Raw genomic sequence first — 16,824 nt, forward strand, 5'->3', positions numbered from 1 at the left:
CGTTGAGTAGGACTGGTTTGAAGGTTGATGGACTAGTCGGAGGCGTAAACGAAGTGTTGAAGTTTCCACTCCATGAGGCTGTTCTTCTGGAAGCAGGAGGCTGATGATCCCCGTTGACACTTATTCCCAATCCATTTCTTTGGATGTTATCCATACTTGGATGTCTCTGCATCATCATTGGTGGTGGAGCCCTTGAGGAGGCTACTACTTCATCTGCCGAGTTGTCCTCCTGTCTGGCTTCAACAGCAGCCGCGTCCATCACCTGGTCGTTTGAAAACGATGCAGGTGCTGCTGGAACAAAGAATTTTGCTTTTGCGGGGATTGGTGGTTTTGCAGTTTGTACGGAAGGTGACTGAAACATGGTCTGAGAGTTTCCACGGCCTTGATTGAAGGTGTCAACATATCTGCACAAAAAGAGAGGAAAATGATTAACTCTAAGCATGCGTATTATCTTCAGTAAAACACTAACAAGACAGCAAACACTTACACTCAAAAACATTACAACTCACAGCTATAGAACGGCAACTACAATCAAGAAAATTATGCTTATTTCATACTGAATGATTCATCTTTTACACTTTCCTAGTAGTAAAACCAAGTGTGGCTTATAATCCCTCCCTAATGTGACGGTACAATTGCGCTCATGGTTTAGAATCCAGAATAGTCTCCATACAATATAATTCTAAAGTGCCTCAAGCTATTTGTTTACCTTGCTCGCACACCCGTACGCCCACGAGCTGAGAATTGATTCGAACCGTGTGAGATTGGTGGGATTCCGGAAGAATTATCTGATGGAGTTGGGCCGCCAGAGCTCCAGTTCCCATTAGATGTATTCACGTCAGATTTGTTTTCATAACCCGACGAGTTGTTTTGGAATGAGCCTATTGTAGGAGGAGGAGGCAGTGCAGCTTCCTCAGCTGGGGATTCCACACCTTTTTCCACCCATCTCTTTAGATTATCGTCATAGTAGAATTGATTTTCTGCCCCCAATTTTGCCTTAACCCAAAGCATGAACCAAAAAAATTAGAATAAGTTCAAGAGATATCATCACGACCAAAGCATTTAGCAGTATACCTCTTTGGATGGCCGAGCTAAGACCCTCCCTACACTTTCCAGCATGCGACTAAACCGCGAACCTGCCACAGTCCCAGAGGATTTCAACTTTTTCACCCCGTCAACTGCCTTTTCTTTCGAGGAGCCAGCCATATCCTAGAAAAAGGGAAATCTTTTCTAAATTCCATATTTTAAATTATTTATTAGCGGTGATAAGATAATGGTTTTCTGGTATAGACCTGTATTGGCGTTCTACCAAAATCTGGCTCTGATACACTTCTAGTATGTACTGCCATTCTCCTTCCATTCCCACCCGACTCATGTATGGGTTCCATTGAAGCAGGGGGCATCAGTGATGACATTGTATTAACTGATTGACTATATGGTAACTTAGTGGCTTCCTGCTGTTGATGTTGATACTCATTTCCCTGTAGGTTTCCTTTGGTTGAATGTGGTGCAGGTGGTGGCATACCCCCAACAGCACGATGTGCTCTACTATCAAAAAAGTTCAGCAGTTTTCCAACAAGTTTTGCCGGGGCCAAATTCTCTGTATACCCGCACTGAAATAGAGATGCATTGTTAAGTTGCATCATTAAAGAAAAGATTACGCCTTAGATTATTCCAAGTTTTATGGATGTTCATACGGCTGAGTTTCATTTTCACAATTAAAATCAATGGAAAGGAACTCACAGATGTAAATCTTATTTTACATTTCCATTTATATGAATAGAAAACTAACAGATGTAAATCAACCAGAAAAAAATCAACAGTTCTATGAAGTTCTATTGGAACCAGAAGTAGAGTAGGTTGTACCTGTTGGTGAATACGGATTCTCTCTTCAAGAGATGAAACAAACTGTTTCCACATTTCCACTTCAGGTGATCGCCCAGTCTTGAGGCATTTTATTACTGATTGACAGTATCTGATTCAGCCAAAGCACACAGGACATCAGAAAACCATTACACAGCTTAACAAAGGAGTAGATGATGGAAAGTGAATCTCCTTACTTCAGTGCAGTCGAGAGTTTACCAACTTCAGCCAGCATATGGGCATATATGACTTTATATGGCTGAAACGGTATCAGGGTATACTGAGAGTTTCCCAGCGTCTTAGAGTATTCATATAACTCTGTTCTCTGACCATGCAAAGGTCAATCGACGAATCAAGTAATCATCAAACAATTAAAGAAAAGAATGGTGTTCTCCATGAATTTCGTTGGAGTATCTATGCAACATATTTGAGGAACATGGATGGTATTTATGATAAACATACAATTGTGCGGCTAGTATGATGATAACTAAAAGCCAAAATTATAAAAACAATCACCTGTATAGCCTCTGGACTTGCATATGTTCGAGGATATTTCCAGTGATCCGCTCCAACCAGGCAGAGTCTGGCGCTTTCTGAGTATGGATCAAAGTTCTTATCCGCAATTAAATAACAAATATGCGCCGCAATTATCTGATTCATAACAGTAGTTCAAATGTCATGATAAAGTTTTCATGAAGTAAAACAACACAACAAGGCAGAAAACCACCTCGCCCCTTTCTTTCCACATGCAATCTCCAAGATGAGTAATGACAAGCTCATCATCTATTGTTCTGTTAGCAGTTATTATACCCAAGTTTTCTTCCCAACTGTCAAGCATGCTAGTACTTCCAAACTGCAATTCAAGGAAACAAAGAGACATTACTAACAAGTTCTCCAGGCAGAACTTCATAAGAAAATATGTCGTTTGCAAAGGTAGTGTAACGTAGTTCCCAATGTAGAGAAATATTTCTTCTCTTGCAGTGTCTTCTCAGAGTTCTCACTGTCTATAAAATTCTCGACTAATCATAGTAATTAATATCTAGTATTTGGTGGAGATTGATTGATTAGCATTTTAATCATGAGGTGATTGTATTTTTCTTATTCGGGATTTGGGGTTTTCCTATTTCCTATCTAATAAGCTCTTGAAAAGCAGTAGGGGTTATGTTTTTATCGGATTCTTGGAAGGAACAATAGATTTTACCTATTTAGAATTTAATACTTTGTACTCCTCAGTACAAGTTTTCATTGTGATCTCTCCATCTTTTGTCAACAAGTTTCAAAGTTTTTTACATTATCTTACTGATACGAAATAGATGGTTTATGCATTACCTGAGGTTGTGGAGGCACATTTATGGAACCAGGAAAAGAGAGATCACTTGTACTTCCAGTTGAGAAAACTTCAGCTGGTTGCCCTGCAACCAGCAGGCATAATGTTCGTAAAGGTGACCCGGGAACCAGCTGACGAAGGGCCATTTGTTTCACAGTGTCAACATAGAACTGCATCAATTAAGATATCGACCAAGTCAGTCCACCAAGCACCACAGTGGAATGCTTAGTTCTATAGCAATCAAGAGATAAAAACCTGTTGCCCAAGTTGTGCCGCGATAACAAGTGCTGGTCCCCATAAATGACCTACTTGTGCACACTGGAGAGCCTCCATCTTCCTACCAGAAGCCAGAAGAGTCTGAACCTCTGAAGCAATTACCTGGGGAATTCTTCCAAATGAGTTAATTAGCAAAATCCAGACTATGTTAACTTTAGAACCATTATCATCGAAAGATAAAATACCAGATATGATGTCCAATACTCACTTGCATTTGTGATTCAGGTGGTAAATGCTGTAAGCATTGGCTAATAGGACCATAACCATTTTGTACACCATCTTTCTTGGCATTTGCAAAAAGTTTAGCTACGGCAGCTTCAGCAGAGTCCGTTTCCTGTTTGCAGTGTATAGACAAGGATGAGAAAATTGTAATACATATCAAATATTTCCTTAAGACAAGAACGGACAAGACAACTCATGAATTTCTCACCTTTTGCGATGCATCAGTACCAAAAGGAGACCGGAGTTTCCCATAATACTGACAAGATATTCTTAGCAAAGAAAGGAGCATCTTTAAAAGTTTCCCTCTTGAAAAATCCATGTTGGAAGATTCACAATTCAAAATTTTCTCATCAAGCCACTTATGTAAGTCTTTACTTCCAGCATTTCCTCCTACCAAGGGACCTGGAATAGATTGTTGATCCAGACAATTGAAGTAGCTCAAAGAGTTTTCCCCGAGACTTGAATAAGAGGCACTCCCAGTAATAATTTCTGCCAAGTTTAAGACAGAGATATAGCTTCCTCCAGTTCCATTCTGAGTCGGATAGAAAAAGGTCAGCATTGAAAAAATTCTCACAATTCATTTTATGAGGTTAACAGGAGAATGTCTTTCATACATGTTCTATGATGAGCATAATATAAACTTGCGTGGAGTGTAAAATAACCTAATGAAAAATACCACTTCGGTTCTAACCTGACTTCCAAATGATGAACTCTGGAGAGAACCACTGTCATCCTTCATAACAATAAGCTTTCCTCCAAATCCAAAATTGACAAGTGCATGTGGTGGACGCCCATCAGATGATCTTACTGCACTTGGGGAGAAAAGCTGATTGTTCTGGAATGATTGTGAAGCATTATTTACAGAATTCTGTCTACTATAGAAATCATTCGAGAAACTCATAGGTCCATTCTGCGTGACACTAGCCACATTCGTATGCTGAGGTATGAAGCTCTCAACGCCAATCTCATTTGGCTTGAACTGTTCAGCCACAGATCCTGTACTGTACAAATTATTTACTTGCTGGTTCCCTCCGAAGTTTGATAATGATGCAGAAGTTACAGCCGCCTCAGCGTTACCTGCATTTTCTGATTGCCAAGTGTTTGTAGTCTGCTGATTGTTGGCATAGTACGATTGATCCCAATTTCCATGTTGGCTCTGGGTATCAAATTCTTGCGTTCTGAGTGTCTGCTTTTTATCGTAAACATCATGTACGTTACTCTCTCTAGTATGGTACATAGCTGCAAGAGAACTGCCATTCTGAACATGCTGATCATTAGCTTGACCAGTAGTTTGAAAAGCCTGGTTGTAGCTGTCCAGAGAGCGCCACTCTTGAGCAATTGTGTCATAGTACCATCCCGGATATTGGGAGTCAAAGACCATGTGTTCCGGATACCCATTGTTCACTTGTGAAACCTGGTTCCAAGTAGACACATTCTCAACTGTGCCAGCCACTGCGGAAGTTGTACTCTGTCTCTGATAAGCAACATCCAAGTTATTAGCAGAAATGTTATCCCAGTTACTCGTTGTTGAGTTTTCATAGCCCTCATGTGAATTAATGCTTGCATCATGACCATCAACTTGATACCATTGGCCAGTACTTTCATCATATTTCCATCCAGGGTAGAGATTTTCCCAAGATTGACTATTATCTACGTACTGCCCACTTGCAGAATCGTGATGCACTTGACCCTGATGTTGGTCAGAACCTGGGGAATTATCTAAACCATCTCTTGTGTTCATCGTATCATTGGATACCAAGTTTCCCCCGGTGGCCACAGCTCCTTGTGCCTTTCCCTGTAAACTTCCTGCAGTTCCATCCAACTCAGTGAAGAAATCAGAGTATGAACCAAACCCACGACCGTCATTAACAGATAAATCGGCATCAAACGAACCCCAATCAAGCTCCTTAACCCCAGGAATCCCGGGCTCATTAACTAGCTTGCTTTCTTTTGCTGTATCAGATAGTGGAATCTCAGCTACCTCTGATCTTATTTCATCGTCTCTGTTGACAAATTGAACAGGATCCAGGGCAGTGGATGAAGGATCGTCGTCTATTCCCAGAGAACTACTTGCGCCCTCATTCAATGTGTCAACTCCATCAGGCACAGGAGGATCTTTGGCAATGGAGAGATTAGAAAAAGCTCCGGTGTCATCGGAGTCACTTCCGTAGTCGAATTTCAGGTCTGAGGCAGAGGATGAAGCCTGAGCTTGGGTGGGAGAAAAGGCATCATCAACAAGCTTGTCGAAGAAATCCTCATCCGTTTGATCCTCCAGCAGGAACTGAGAAGCCGAAGCCATCAATCCAAAACGAGATAAAAAAAATCACACCGCGCGAGGATCAAATAATGCCAAAGGAAGTAGTTCTATAGAACAAAGCGATCAAGTGGAGCATGACGATGCCATTAAGACTCCGATCCAAAACCTAGAAGAAGAATTCGTCGGCGAAAAATTCCGATCCACCCAAATTTGTAACTTTNTCCTCCAGCAGGAACTGAGAAGCCGAAGCCATCAATCCAAAACGAGATAAAAAAATCACACCGCGCAAGTAGTTCTAATAATGCCGAAGGAAGTAGTTCTATAGAACAAATCGATCAAGTGGAGCATGACGATGCCATTAAGACTCCGATCCAAAACCTAGAAGAAGAATTCGTCGGCGAAAAATTCCGATCCACCCAAATTTGTAACTTTCCAAAAAAAAAAAAAAAAACTGTTACGTCTAATTGAAGCCTTTTGTTTCCATCTCACAGCCTACACAATAGATGATGATGTATTCCCCCAAAATTGTCTTCCAGTATGATTCGAGTTATGTCTTCCTATTAACGTTTCTATATATGCATCCAACATGGCGGACCCGATCTGTTGGAAGGGATCATCAAATGCAAAGATCTGTGTCTTAAAAAACTTACAGATTTTACGAAATCTCAAAAACGGGAGCTTCTCCGGCAACGTTTCTTTGTGACGACAGCTAGAACACACAGACAGAGAGATTTCTCTAAGCAGCTACGCTTTATTTTCCAGTTTCCTTTTTCAGATTCTACGCAAGAATCGGTTAGCTGGAAGATGCTCACGACGTGTTTGACGAAATTACTGATCCAGATGTGATGTGATATATATCGGAAGGAAGAAGAAGACATATATAATTGGATTCTGGTTTTTTTTTTTTTTTTTTTTTTNTTCCTTTTACGTTGGAGGAAGAAGAAGAAGAAGAAGACCTTTCTCTCTCTCTCTCTCTCTCTCTCTCTCTCTTTGTGTCTTCTAAAGCTCCACACAGATCTGATGAATACAACGGTAGCCATTGGATCGCTCCTTAACCGACCGGTTCATCCGTTAATTAACTATATAGCTGAGATCGGACAAACTAAATAAATTATTAAAAAAAAACACGGCCCAATGATTAATGGCCAGCCCACATAAAACAAAAGACAGAGAGAGAGAGAGAAATATTTCCGGACCAAAGCTCGCGTTGAACCACACTATTTCGGACACAATGTTTTTTTGCTTATTTGTTTTTTTAAAAAATTTTAAGGGTAAACAAAAATTTGGGATTGATGAAAATCGAATTTAACAAAGAGAAATATTAATGAATATATATATTATTGTGCAACTTCTGAAGTCTGTTAACAAAAGAAATTAATGAATTTTATATTTAGAAAAAAAAAAAAAAAGCAAATGATACAAACTGCATACTACATATTGCCCCCCTATCATTGACAGAAGCAGAGTAAGTGTTCCATATATTTTGGGTAACTCATGGATTAACATTTGATTGGTTCATCGGATCTACCTGTGACAGTGTCAGTGAGCAAAACTTTTTTTTTGTTTTTTTTTTTGTTGATATTACAGATTTTTCAACTTACAGTTCCACTTCCTGAAGCTCCTCTCCTAAACTGCTACTGCTACTATTGAGCGGGCTTGGTTTATATGTTGATGCACTCGTTGGAGACATAAACGAGGTGTTGACGCTTCCGCTCCATGAAGCTGTTCTTCTTGAACCTGCAGGAGGAAGATCACCATCTAGGCTTATTCCTGATCCACTTCTTCTCATGTTGTCTAGACTTGGAAATCTCTGCATTGTCATCGGAGATGGTGTAGGGGACTGGAATGACGACTGGCGTGGGGGTGGAGCGCCTGCAGAGCCTACTACTGCTTCATCTCCTGAGTTCTCCTGTCTTGTTTCAGCACTAACCGATTCCATTACCTGGTCGTTTGCAAACGATGCAGGTGCTGCTGGGACGAAGAATTTTGTTTTTGCAGGAATTGGTGGTTTAGCAGATTGTACGGGAGGTGACTGAAACATGCTCGACGAGTTTCCACGGCCTTGATTGTAGGTGTCAACGTATCTGCCCCGAGAATAAGAGTTAAATTATCAGTTCTAAGCATGCACCTTATCTACAGTAAAACACTAACAAAGGAACATTTGATTCAGCAGCATTTTTCTTTAGTAATCTATCAGACAAATCATAACTAATTATTTAGCTGCACAACTAGTAACTGCAATCAAGAAAAATATGGTCACTTATATTCTCACACGCAAAGCTCTAATAAATCAAAGGTCACTTATATTCTCTCCTTAATGCTATTCTAATCTGACACTACATTTATGCTCATGATTTAGGATTTAGGATCCAGGATAATCTTCACAGATTAATATCTGAATTTTCTCAAACGGCCTGCTTACCTTGCACGCACACCCATACGCCCACGAGCTGAGAATTGGTTCGAGCTCTGTGAGACTGGTGGGGCTCCAGACGAACTTTCCGACGGAGTTGGGCTGCCACTACTCCAGCTCCCACCAGTAGGAGACATCTCGTTCTTCATGTCAGATTTGTTTTCATAGCCCAATGAGTTGCTTCGTAATGCGCCTAACGTTGGAGGAGGAGGTAGTGCAGCTTCCTCAGCTGGCGGTTCCACACCTCTTTGCACCCATATCTTTCGGTTATCATCATAGTAGAACTGATTCTCCTCACCCAGTTTTGCCTTCACCCAAAGCATGATTCACAATGATTAGAATAAGTTCAAGAAGATACATCACGATCTTAATATCTAGCAAGGTGCACCTCTTTAGATGGCCGAGAGAAGAACTTCCCCACAGCGTTCTTCATTATGACATTAAGGCTAAACCGAGAACTTGGGACACTCCGAGTTGATTTCACCTGTGTCACCCCATCAGCAGCTTTGTCTTTTGCGGAGTTAGCCTGATCCTATCAGAAAAAGGTAAATATTTCAGCAATAAGCAATGGTTTTCTAAACCCAATTTGGTTGGTAAAGTTGGAAAGCCTCCTTAGGACTACTCGATTCAGAGAATTATCCGAGGTAGGGAGGCGGCAATGGGGAGATTACATGATGAGGACATCTGTTGCTGATAAAAAAGAAGAAAAAGAAATGGTTTTCTAGTGATATAGACCTGTATTGGCGTCCTACCAAAATCTGGCTCTGATACACTTCTAGAATGTGCCGCCATTGTCCTCCCGTTCACACCCCACTCATGTACGGGTTCAATTGAAGCAGGTGGTATCAATGATGACATTGTATTAGCCGATTGACTATATGGTAACTTCGCCGCTTCCTGCTGTTGATGTTGATACTCATTTATCTGTAGGTTTCCAGTTGTTGAATGTGGTGCAGGTGGTGGCATGCCCCCAACAACACGATTTGCTGCACTATCAATAAAGCCCATAAGTTTTCCAACAAGTTTTGCTGGGGCCAAATTCACAGCATACCCGCCCTGAAATAGAAATGTCTAATTAGGTTGGATCATTAGTAAAAAAAAAAAGAAGCTTTACATTATTCCCAGTTGTATGGATATCCATAAAGTTTAAATTTCTTTTTTTACATCTTTAATCGAAGTACACCTCACAGACGTAATTCTTATTCACAGTTGCAATTTCTTTTTCTGGCAACTTGCACATTTCCATTAAAAGGAAAAGGCAGCTAACAGATGTAAAAGACACCGGAAAAATCAACTGTTTTATGTAATTCTATTGGAACCAGAAGTTTTGTAAGTTCTACCTGTTGATGGATACGGATTCTCTCTTCAAGAGATAGAACAAACTGTTTCAACATTTCTCCTTCAGATGATCGACCAGTCTTGAGGCATTTTAATACTGCTTGACAATACCTGTAACAGCCACAGATGAACGACATCAAGAAGCCGTATACAGTCTAACCAAGGAGTAGATGATGGAAAGTGAATCTTCTTACTTTTGTGCAGCCGAAAGTTTACCAACTTCAGCCAGCATATGGGCATATATGATTTTATATGGTTGAAACGACGACAGGATATACTGAGAGTTTCCCAGCGTCTTGGAGTATTCATATAACTCTGTTCTCTGCCCATGTACAGATCAATCGACGAATCAAGACAATATCAAACAAGAAAAAGAATAGTGTACTCCATGAATTTCGTCAGAGTTTCTATTCATGATATTCTCAAAATAGAATCTTCCGTCTAGTATTCTGATAACTAAAATCCACAGTGTTAAAAAAATCACCTGTATAGCCTCGGGACTTGCATATGTTCGAGGACATTTCCAATGGTCCGCCCCAACAAGGCAGATTCTGGCGCTTTCTGAGTATGGATCAAAGTCCATATCCGCGATTAAATAGCAAATATGCGCCGCAATTATCTGATTCATAACAGTAATCTAAATGTCATTATAAAGTCTTCCATAAAGTAAAACAATACAACAAGGCAGAGAACCACCTCTCCCCGTTCTTTCCATATGTTATCTCCAAGATTAGTAATCACAAGCTCATCACCTGTGGTTCTGTTAGCAGTTATTATACCCAAATTCTCTTCCCAATTGTCAAGCATGCACTGCATGCTACTACTTCCAAACTGAATTTCAAGGAAACAAAGAGACATTATTAAAAAGCTCCCTGTGGCAGAGCTGCAGAAGAAAATATGTCCTTTGAAATCAAAGAGTGAACTAGGTCCCTGTGGTAGAGAACTGTCTCTACCCTACGTTTTCTGTCATTGCATTTCAAGTTTATTTTTTCTCACTTTAATCTATCACATTGACTGACAGGGGAGAAATAAATAGATGGTTAATGTATTACCTGTGGTTGTTGTTGAGGCACATTTACAGAACCAGGAAAATGGATATCGCTTGTACTTCCAGTTGAAAACACTTCTTCTGGTTGTCCAGCAACCAGCAAGCACAATGTTCGTAAAGGTGACCCTGGTATCAGATGGCGCAGGGCCATTTGTTTCACAGTGTCTACATAGAACTGCAATAAAAGACATCAACCATGTCAGTAAAACATCAACGAGAGTGATATGTCTAGATCTATAGCAACCAAGGGAAAGGGACCTGATCCCCAAGTTGTGCCGCGATAACAAGTGCTGGTCCCCATAAATGGCCTTCTTGTGCACATTGTAGAGCCTCCATTTTTCTACCAGAAGCCAGAAGATTCTGAACCTCTGAAGCAGTTACCTGGGAAAATCTTCCACATGAGTTAATCAGGAAAAAACAAAACTTCATCGAAAGAGCATATGGGATTTAATGTCAAATACTCACTTCCATTTGTGATTCAGGTGGTAAATGCTGCAGGCATTGGCTAAAAGGAGTATAACCGCCATTTTGGATGCCATCTTTCTTGGCGAATGCAAAAAGTTTGGCGACTGCTGCTTCTGCAGTATCCGTCTCCTGTTTCAGTGTAAATACCAAGATGAGGAAGTTACAACCTATACAAATGTTTCCTTTAAGAAAATAATTGACAAGACATCTCATGAATTGCTCACCTTTTGCGATGCATCAGTGCCAAAAGGAGATCGGAGTTTCCCATAATGCTGACAAGATATTTTGAGCAAAGAAAGAAGCATCTTTAAGAGTTTCCCTCTTGAAAAATTCATGTTGGAAGATTCACAATTTAGTAGTCTCTCATCAATCCACTTATGCAACTCTTTGCTTCCAACATTTCCTCCTACCAAAGGACCTGGAAGAGATTGTTGATGCAGACAGCGGAAGTAGCTCAAAGAGTCTTCCCCGGGACTTGAATAAGAGGCACTCCCTGAAATAACTTCTGCCAAGTTTAAGACAGAGACGGTGCTTCCCCCAGTTCCCTTTGAATTCAAATAGAATAAGATCAGCAGTTAAACCAGAATTATATTTCACTTTATTGAGGTTACAATTGGACAATATATTTCATGAATGTTTAATGATAGGCACCCAAAAAAAGTAACAGCTCTACAGTAGTTGGCATAGACTTACCAAGGTGTAAAATAAACTAAAGATAATCCACACATAAGGACTAACCTGACTCCGAAATGATGAATTCTGCAGAAGGCCATTATTATCCTTCAATACAATGAGCTTCCCACCAAACCCAAAATTAACAAGTGCATGTGGTGGACGCCCATCAGATGATCTTCCTGCGCTTGGGGAGAAAAGCTGATTGGTCTGAAAAGATTGTTGAGCATCACCTACAGATTGCTGTCTACTAAAGGAATGGTTTGAGAAACTCAATGGTCCATTCTGCGTGACACTAGCCACATTCATATGCTGAGGGATGAAGCTCTGAGTTCCAATCACATTTGGCTTAAACTGTTCCGCCGCAGGTTTTAATTGCTGGTTTCCTCCGAAGCTTGATAATGAATCAGAAATTACAGCCGACTCATGTTCACCTGCATTTATTGATTGCCAAGTGTTTGTAGCCTGCTGGTTGTTGGCATGGTAAGATTGGTCCCAACTTCCTTGTTGGCTCTGAATAGCAAATTCTTGCGCTTTGAATGTCTGGTTTTTATCATTAACATTATACATACTGCTCTCGCTATTACTGTGATACATAGCTGTAAGAGCATGACCATTCTGAACATGCTGATCATGAGCTTGACCAGTTACAGATGTTTGAGAAGCCTGGTTGTAGCTGTCCAGAGACCGCCATTCTTGAGCAATTGTATCATAGTACCATCCAGGATACTGCGCGTCAAATACCATGTGTTCTGGATATCCACTGCCCACTTGTGAAACCTGGTTCCAAGTAGACACACTCTTAGTAGTGCCAGCCACTGTAGATGTTGTACTCTGTTTCAGATAAGCAACATCCGAGTTATCAGCAGCAACTGTTGAGTTTATATAACTCTCCTGTGAATTAGCGCTTACATCATGACCATCAACTTGATACCATTGGGCAGTGCTTGCATCATAAGCCCATCCAGGATAGAGATTTTCCCAAGATTGACTGTCATCTACATACTGCCCGCTTGCAGAACCGTGGTGCACTTGACCCTGATGTTGCTCAAACCCTGCCGAATGATCTAAACCAACACTTGTGTTGTTTGTATCATTAGATACTAAATTTCCTCCTGCAGGTCCATCCAACTCAGTGAAGAAATCAGAGTAAGAACCAAACCCACGACCGTCGTTGGCAGATGAATCCGCACAAAACGAACCCCAATCAACCTCCTTAACCCCAGGACTCCCAGATCCGTCGACTAAATTACTTTCTTTTGTTGTTTCAGATAGTAGTGGGATATCATCAACCTCCGATCTCACCACATCATCCTCCCTTAACTTATTGGCATCGCTGCTGACAAGTTGAACAGCTTCCGCGGCGGCAATAGATGAAGAAGGCTCGTCTTTTCCCACCGAGCCACTCGTACCCTCGTTTGCAACAACATGGTTCCCCAAAACCGCTTCGTTCAACGCGACATCTCCATCACCCACAAAATCGTCAGCAACAGAGAGATTCGCAAAAGCTTTGGCATCATCAGAGTCACTGCCGTCGTCTAATTTTAGCTCCTTAGCGGAGGAAGAAGCGGTGGGAGTATAGGAATCATCAACAAGTTTATCGAAGAAATCCTCATCCGTTTGATCCTCCAACAAGAAATCAGCAGTCGAAGCCATCAAATTCGACAACCGGAATCGAAATTAAAAACCCTAACCCTAAAACCCCACAAAAATCACAGAAAGAGATGGATGGATCTGCAAGCTTTCTCGCGAGAGGATCAATTCCAAAAAGAAAGTTTAAAAATTAATAGAAGATCAAAGATCAAATAGAGTAGAGAGTGGTATAGACCGATCCAAATCTAGAAAGGAATCGTCGGTGATTTCCCGGATCTAATCTCCGATTGAAACTCCGATTAGTCGGTGAAATCTTCGAGATCGATTGAGAGAGAGAGAGTCTCTTTGATTTTTTTTTTTTGGATTCTCTTTTCCGAAATTACCCTTTTATATTTATTTGTAAGGGTAACCACAAGATTAATGATTCCTCATAGGGACGATTATGTATGTATTGATGAATCCATTTTTATGACGTCAGCAAAAACAATTAATTCGTTTTTTTTTTTTTTTTTTGGTAACGTTAATGACTATTGACTAGTGAGTAATATAGTAGTATTGACCGCATCACTTATTTCAATATATAAAAGAAAAACACAATAAAGTTACCTTTTCATAACGTTTTACCAAAATAAATTACAGAGAATAAAAATCAATAATGTTGATTAAAAACCCTTAAATTAATAAATAGATCAGAGAAAATGATATAGATTGAGATTGTGTTCCATAAATGATGATGTATAAAAATCTAATTAAAGCATCTCCACAATAATAATAGTATGTATGTTTAAAAATTTCACAAGATAACTTTTCCTCATTATTAATTATCTTCCTGTTTGTTTAATCACCAAAAAAAAAAAAAAAAAAAAAAAACTNTTCCTGTTTGTTTAAGGAGTTGTTTATTCAAAGATTAGGTAAATTATACTTACCAAAAAAAAAGATTAGGTAAAATTATTTTAAATTTATCTAAAGACGTTAAAAAGAAAAGATAACTTTGAAATTATGTAAAAATTTGAGTAATTTCACGTTACATTAAAGGGTATTTTCTTAAAACATATTGTAAAAAATCTAAGTTCACTAAATTTGGTATACTAACATTATACACATGCTAATTAGCTTGTCATCTTTGGTGGAGTTATAAGATGATTGATTTAACTCACGAGGAAGGAAAAAAAACATACTATGAAACAAACTTGTAATTCGATATGGTTTGTGACTTCATCCATCATCTTCTATCAATGGTCTGCGAAAAAACTATCAAATCTCTAAATTTCTATTCCCCCCCCCCCGTTGACTAATAAAAAAAAAATTGATATCCAACTCGATATCCAACTCTCTACCATTTTTTGTTTTTTTCCCATAAATTGATAGAAGAAGAAGAAGAAGATGATACACAACAAAGCAAACAATCAAGAGAGTAGAGGCTTCTTAGAGACAAACTCACTCTCAAAACTCTCAATTTCTGAAAACCCTTCTTTGCCTTTTGCCCATAACACGAGGTATAGCCCTACAAACATCAACACCATCCCTCCCACACTGCAATTTTATTTTTATTTTTTGTTAAATCATTCATTAAAAAAGTAAGAAACTCAAATGTTACCACTTTAAAAGAGTTGTGTGAATGATATTACCTTCCAAGGCTAACGGACTCTCCTAATGTAAAAACGGAGTAAGCAACCGAAATAACAGTAGCGAAAGGACTGAACATTGAAACCAAAACCGGTCCACGTTTCTTCATGGCCCATCCATTAAAGCTAACACATGCTCCACTCACTGTCCCTCCCTGCCATTTCCAATATTATAACCATAAACCAATTTACTTAATGTTATGTATAACGACGACTGATTCATCTGAAACTTACCAGGACAGAATAACCAACGAGGTTACCGAAACTAACAAATGAAGTGGCATGTACTTTTGCTTTTCGGTTTTGTAATAGCAGTACCACCGTTGTTATCAACACTCCTAGTAATGCCGTTATTGCACTTAACGATATCGGTGCTGGAAACTCTGCCAATGCCGACGCCTGCAATAACCGGTTTCTAGAAAATTTATCAAAACTGGTTTTATATGATGATTGATGAGCCATGTTACTTACCTGAAGAACGACGTTGGTTGATAAAACAAAGACGGCTCCAAGAAGGTAGATACAACCGAGGACTCTGTCTCGATCAAACACGAATTCTGAGGCATTATCGTATTCGTTGAGTCTTACCGAAGTGCTGTGCATTAGGCTCATAGTTAAAGCGCCGAACACGCACAACAATGTCCCTAAGATCTTCAATTTGCTGTACACACATTTCAGATTCATCTTCTCTAACCTATCCAGAAAAGAAGACACACTTACTGTTGGAAACACCGTATGAGATCGCATGTTAAAACAAGGATTTAGTTACTCACCCAACGATCCAAGCTATGAAAAAAATGAGACCAGGAGCGAGATTAGGCATCGCTGTCGCCATTGCTGGTGATGTCAACCTGATTCCTTCTAGAAACAGAGACTGGAACAGAGTAACCCTGTTTAAGAAATTGTGCCAATTTTAAACGAAGTATCATACTTTTAAAACGCAACAAAAGAGAGCAAATGGGGGAGGATGATACTGACCCAGCAAAGGCGATCAAAACTAGCTTAACAATCAGCCTCAGACTAAGCTCATTGGGCCATTGCTTCCTTTTTAGAACAACAAACCATTATTTTAATATGTGAAAAGACAAAAGTTTGGTTTTTTCTAAGGTATGTGAAAAAAGTTATCAGGGCAAGGCAAACCTTTCGAAGAGAATGGCGAAAGGGGAGAGGACAATGAAAGTGGCAAATGTAGAGAAGATGACAATGGTAAAAGGGCCGAGACCGAGTGACATCAAATAACTCATGAGCAAAGAATTGCCCGCGTATACGAATTGAACCATTACTAAACCTCCTACTATTACCATCTCTTCTATCATCTCCTTCTTCATCCTCTCCTCCAGGAGACTGAACACCGATTGATACAAATCTAAACACAAAAACTGCATGGCAGGAAATACATCATAATGAATGAGTTTTGGGATAAGATTGCACAAATTACATAAAAAGATTAGAACAAATGAATTACTCTCTATCTCTCCTCTACCTTCCTTCATCCAGAAAATATCTCTGGAATCCTTTCTCTCTCATTCCTTTTACTCTTTCATTAACAAACCCTTCATTTGTTATTCCCACACACCTATCTATATTTGTTACTTTCCATATAAACCTTTTTATGTCTATTTTAAGCCAATTTTTATCCCAACCTTCAATCTCTGTTCTGTTCTGCAATCTTCCCCAAATATAAGAAGATTCATTAAAAAAAAAAAAAAAAAAAATTACCATTAC

General features: G+C 39.6%; 3 protein-coding genes across 5 annotated transcripts in view; all 3 read right to left on the reverse strand.

Moving 5' to 3' along the window:
* The window catches only part of LOC104760142 (protein transport protein SEC16B homolog), a 7,750-nt gene extending 1,601 nt beyond the window's left edge, over nucleotides 1–6,149 (reverse strand). The window contains exons 1-13 of one of the 2 annotated variants that reach the window (XM_010483013.1): nucleotides 4,380–6,149; nucleotides 3,897–4,220; nucleotides 3,675–3,800; nucleotides 3,446–3,568; nucleotides 3,193–3,360; nucleotides 2,591–2,716; nucleotides 2,380–2,514; nucleotides 2,061–2,188; nucleotides 1,867–1,975; nucleotides 1,293–1,613; nucleotides 1,075–1,209; nucleotides 710–996; nucleotides 179–404 (exon numbers count right to left, since the gene is read on the reverse strand). In XM_010483013.1, coding sequence (XP_010481315.1) covers nucleotides 179–404; nucleotides 710–996; nucleotides 1,075–1,209; nucleotides 1,293–1,613; nucleotides 1,867–1,975; nucleotides 2,061–2,188; nucleotides 2,380–2,514; nucleotides 2,591–2,716; nucleotides 3,193–3,360; nucleotides 3,446–3,568; nucleotides 3,675–3,800; nucleotides 3,897–4,220; nucleotides 4,380–5,987 — 3,816 coding nt within the window. In that variant the 5' untranslated portion in view covers nucleotides 5,988–6,149. The remainder of the gene's footprint in view (nucleotides 1–178; nucleotides 405–709; nucleotides 997–1,074; nucleotides 1,210–1,292; nucleotides 1,614–1,866; nucleotides 1,976–2,060; nucleotides 2,189–2,379; nucleotides 2,515–2,590; nucleotides 2,717–3,192; nucleotides 3,361–3,445; nucleotides 3,569–3,674; nucleotides 3,801–3,896; nucleotides 4,221–4,379) is intronic. The other variant, XM_010483012.1, reaches the window with a different exon arrangement.
* On the reverse strand, nucleotides 7,307–13,868 carry LOC104760143 (protein transport protein SEC16A homolog). 2 transcript variants are annotated; one of them, XM_010483016.2, is made up of 13 exons: nucleotides 11,948–13,868; nucleotides 11,434–11,754; nucleotides 11,210–11,338; nucleotides 11,003–11,125; nucleotides 10,749–10,919; nucleotides 10,393–10,527; nucleotides 10,181–10,315; nucleotides 9,891–10,018; nucleotides 9,699–9,807; nucleotides 9,094–9,414; nucleotides 8,747–8,884; nucleotides 8,368–8,666; nucleotides 7,307–8,029 (listed from the first exon to the last, which is right to left on the reverse strand). In XM_010483016.2, exons 1-13 carry the CDS (start codon nucleotides 13,535–13,537, stop codon nucleotides 7,543–7,545), a joined length of 4,086 nt encoding a protein of 1,361 aa, XP_010481318.1. In that variant the 5' UTR covers nucleotides 13,538–13,868; the 3' UTR covers nucleotides 7,307–7,542. The 2 variants fall into 2 exon arrangements, with proteins under 2 accessions (XP_010481318.1, XP_010481317.1); XM_010483015.2 differs by having other exon boundaries at nucleotides 8,747–8,890; nucleotides 11,948–13,537.
* Nucleotides 14,817–16,403, reverse strand: LOC104760144 (WAT1-related protein At5g47470-like). The gene is made up of 5 exons (XM_019239931.1): nucleotides 16,240–16,403; nucleotides 16,078–16,143; nucleotides 15,873–15,989; nucleotides 15,103–15,793; nucleotides 14,817–15,007 (listed from the first exon to the last, which is right to left on the reverse strand). Exons 1-4 carry the CDS (start codon nucleotides 16,401–16,403, stop codon nucleotides 15,319–15,321), a joined length of 822 nt encoding a protein of 273 aa, XP_019095476.1. The 3' UTR covers nucleotides 14,817–15,007; nucleotides 15,103–15,318.

This window comes from Camelina sativa, chromosome 18, assembly GCF_000633955.1.
Source record: "Camelina sativa cultivar DH55 chromosome 18, Cs, whole genome shotgun sequence".
NCBI lineage: Eukaryota > Viridiplantae > Streptophyta > Magnoliopsida > Brassicales > Brassicaceae > Camelina > Camelina sativa.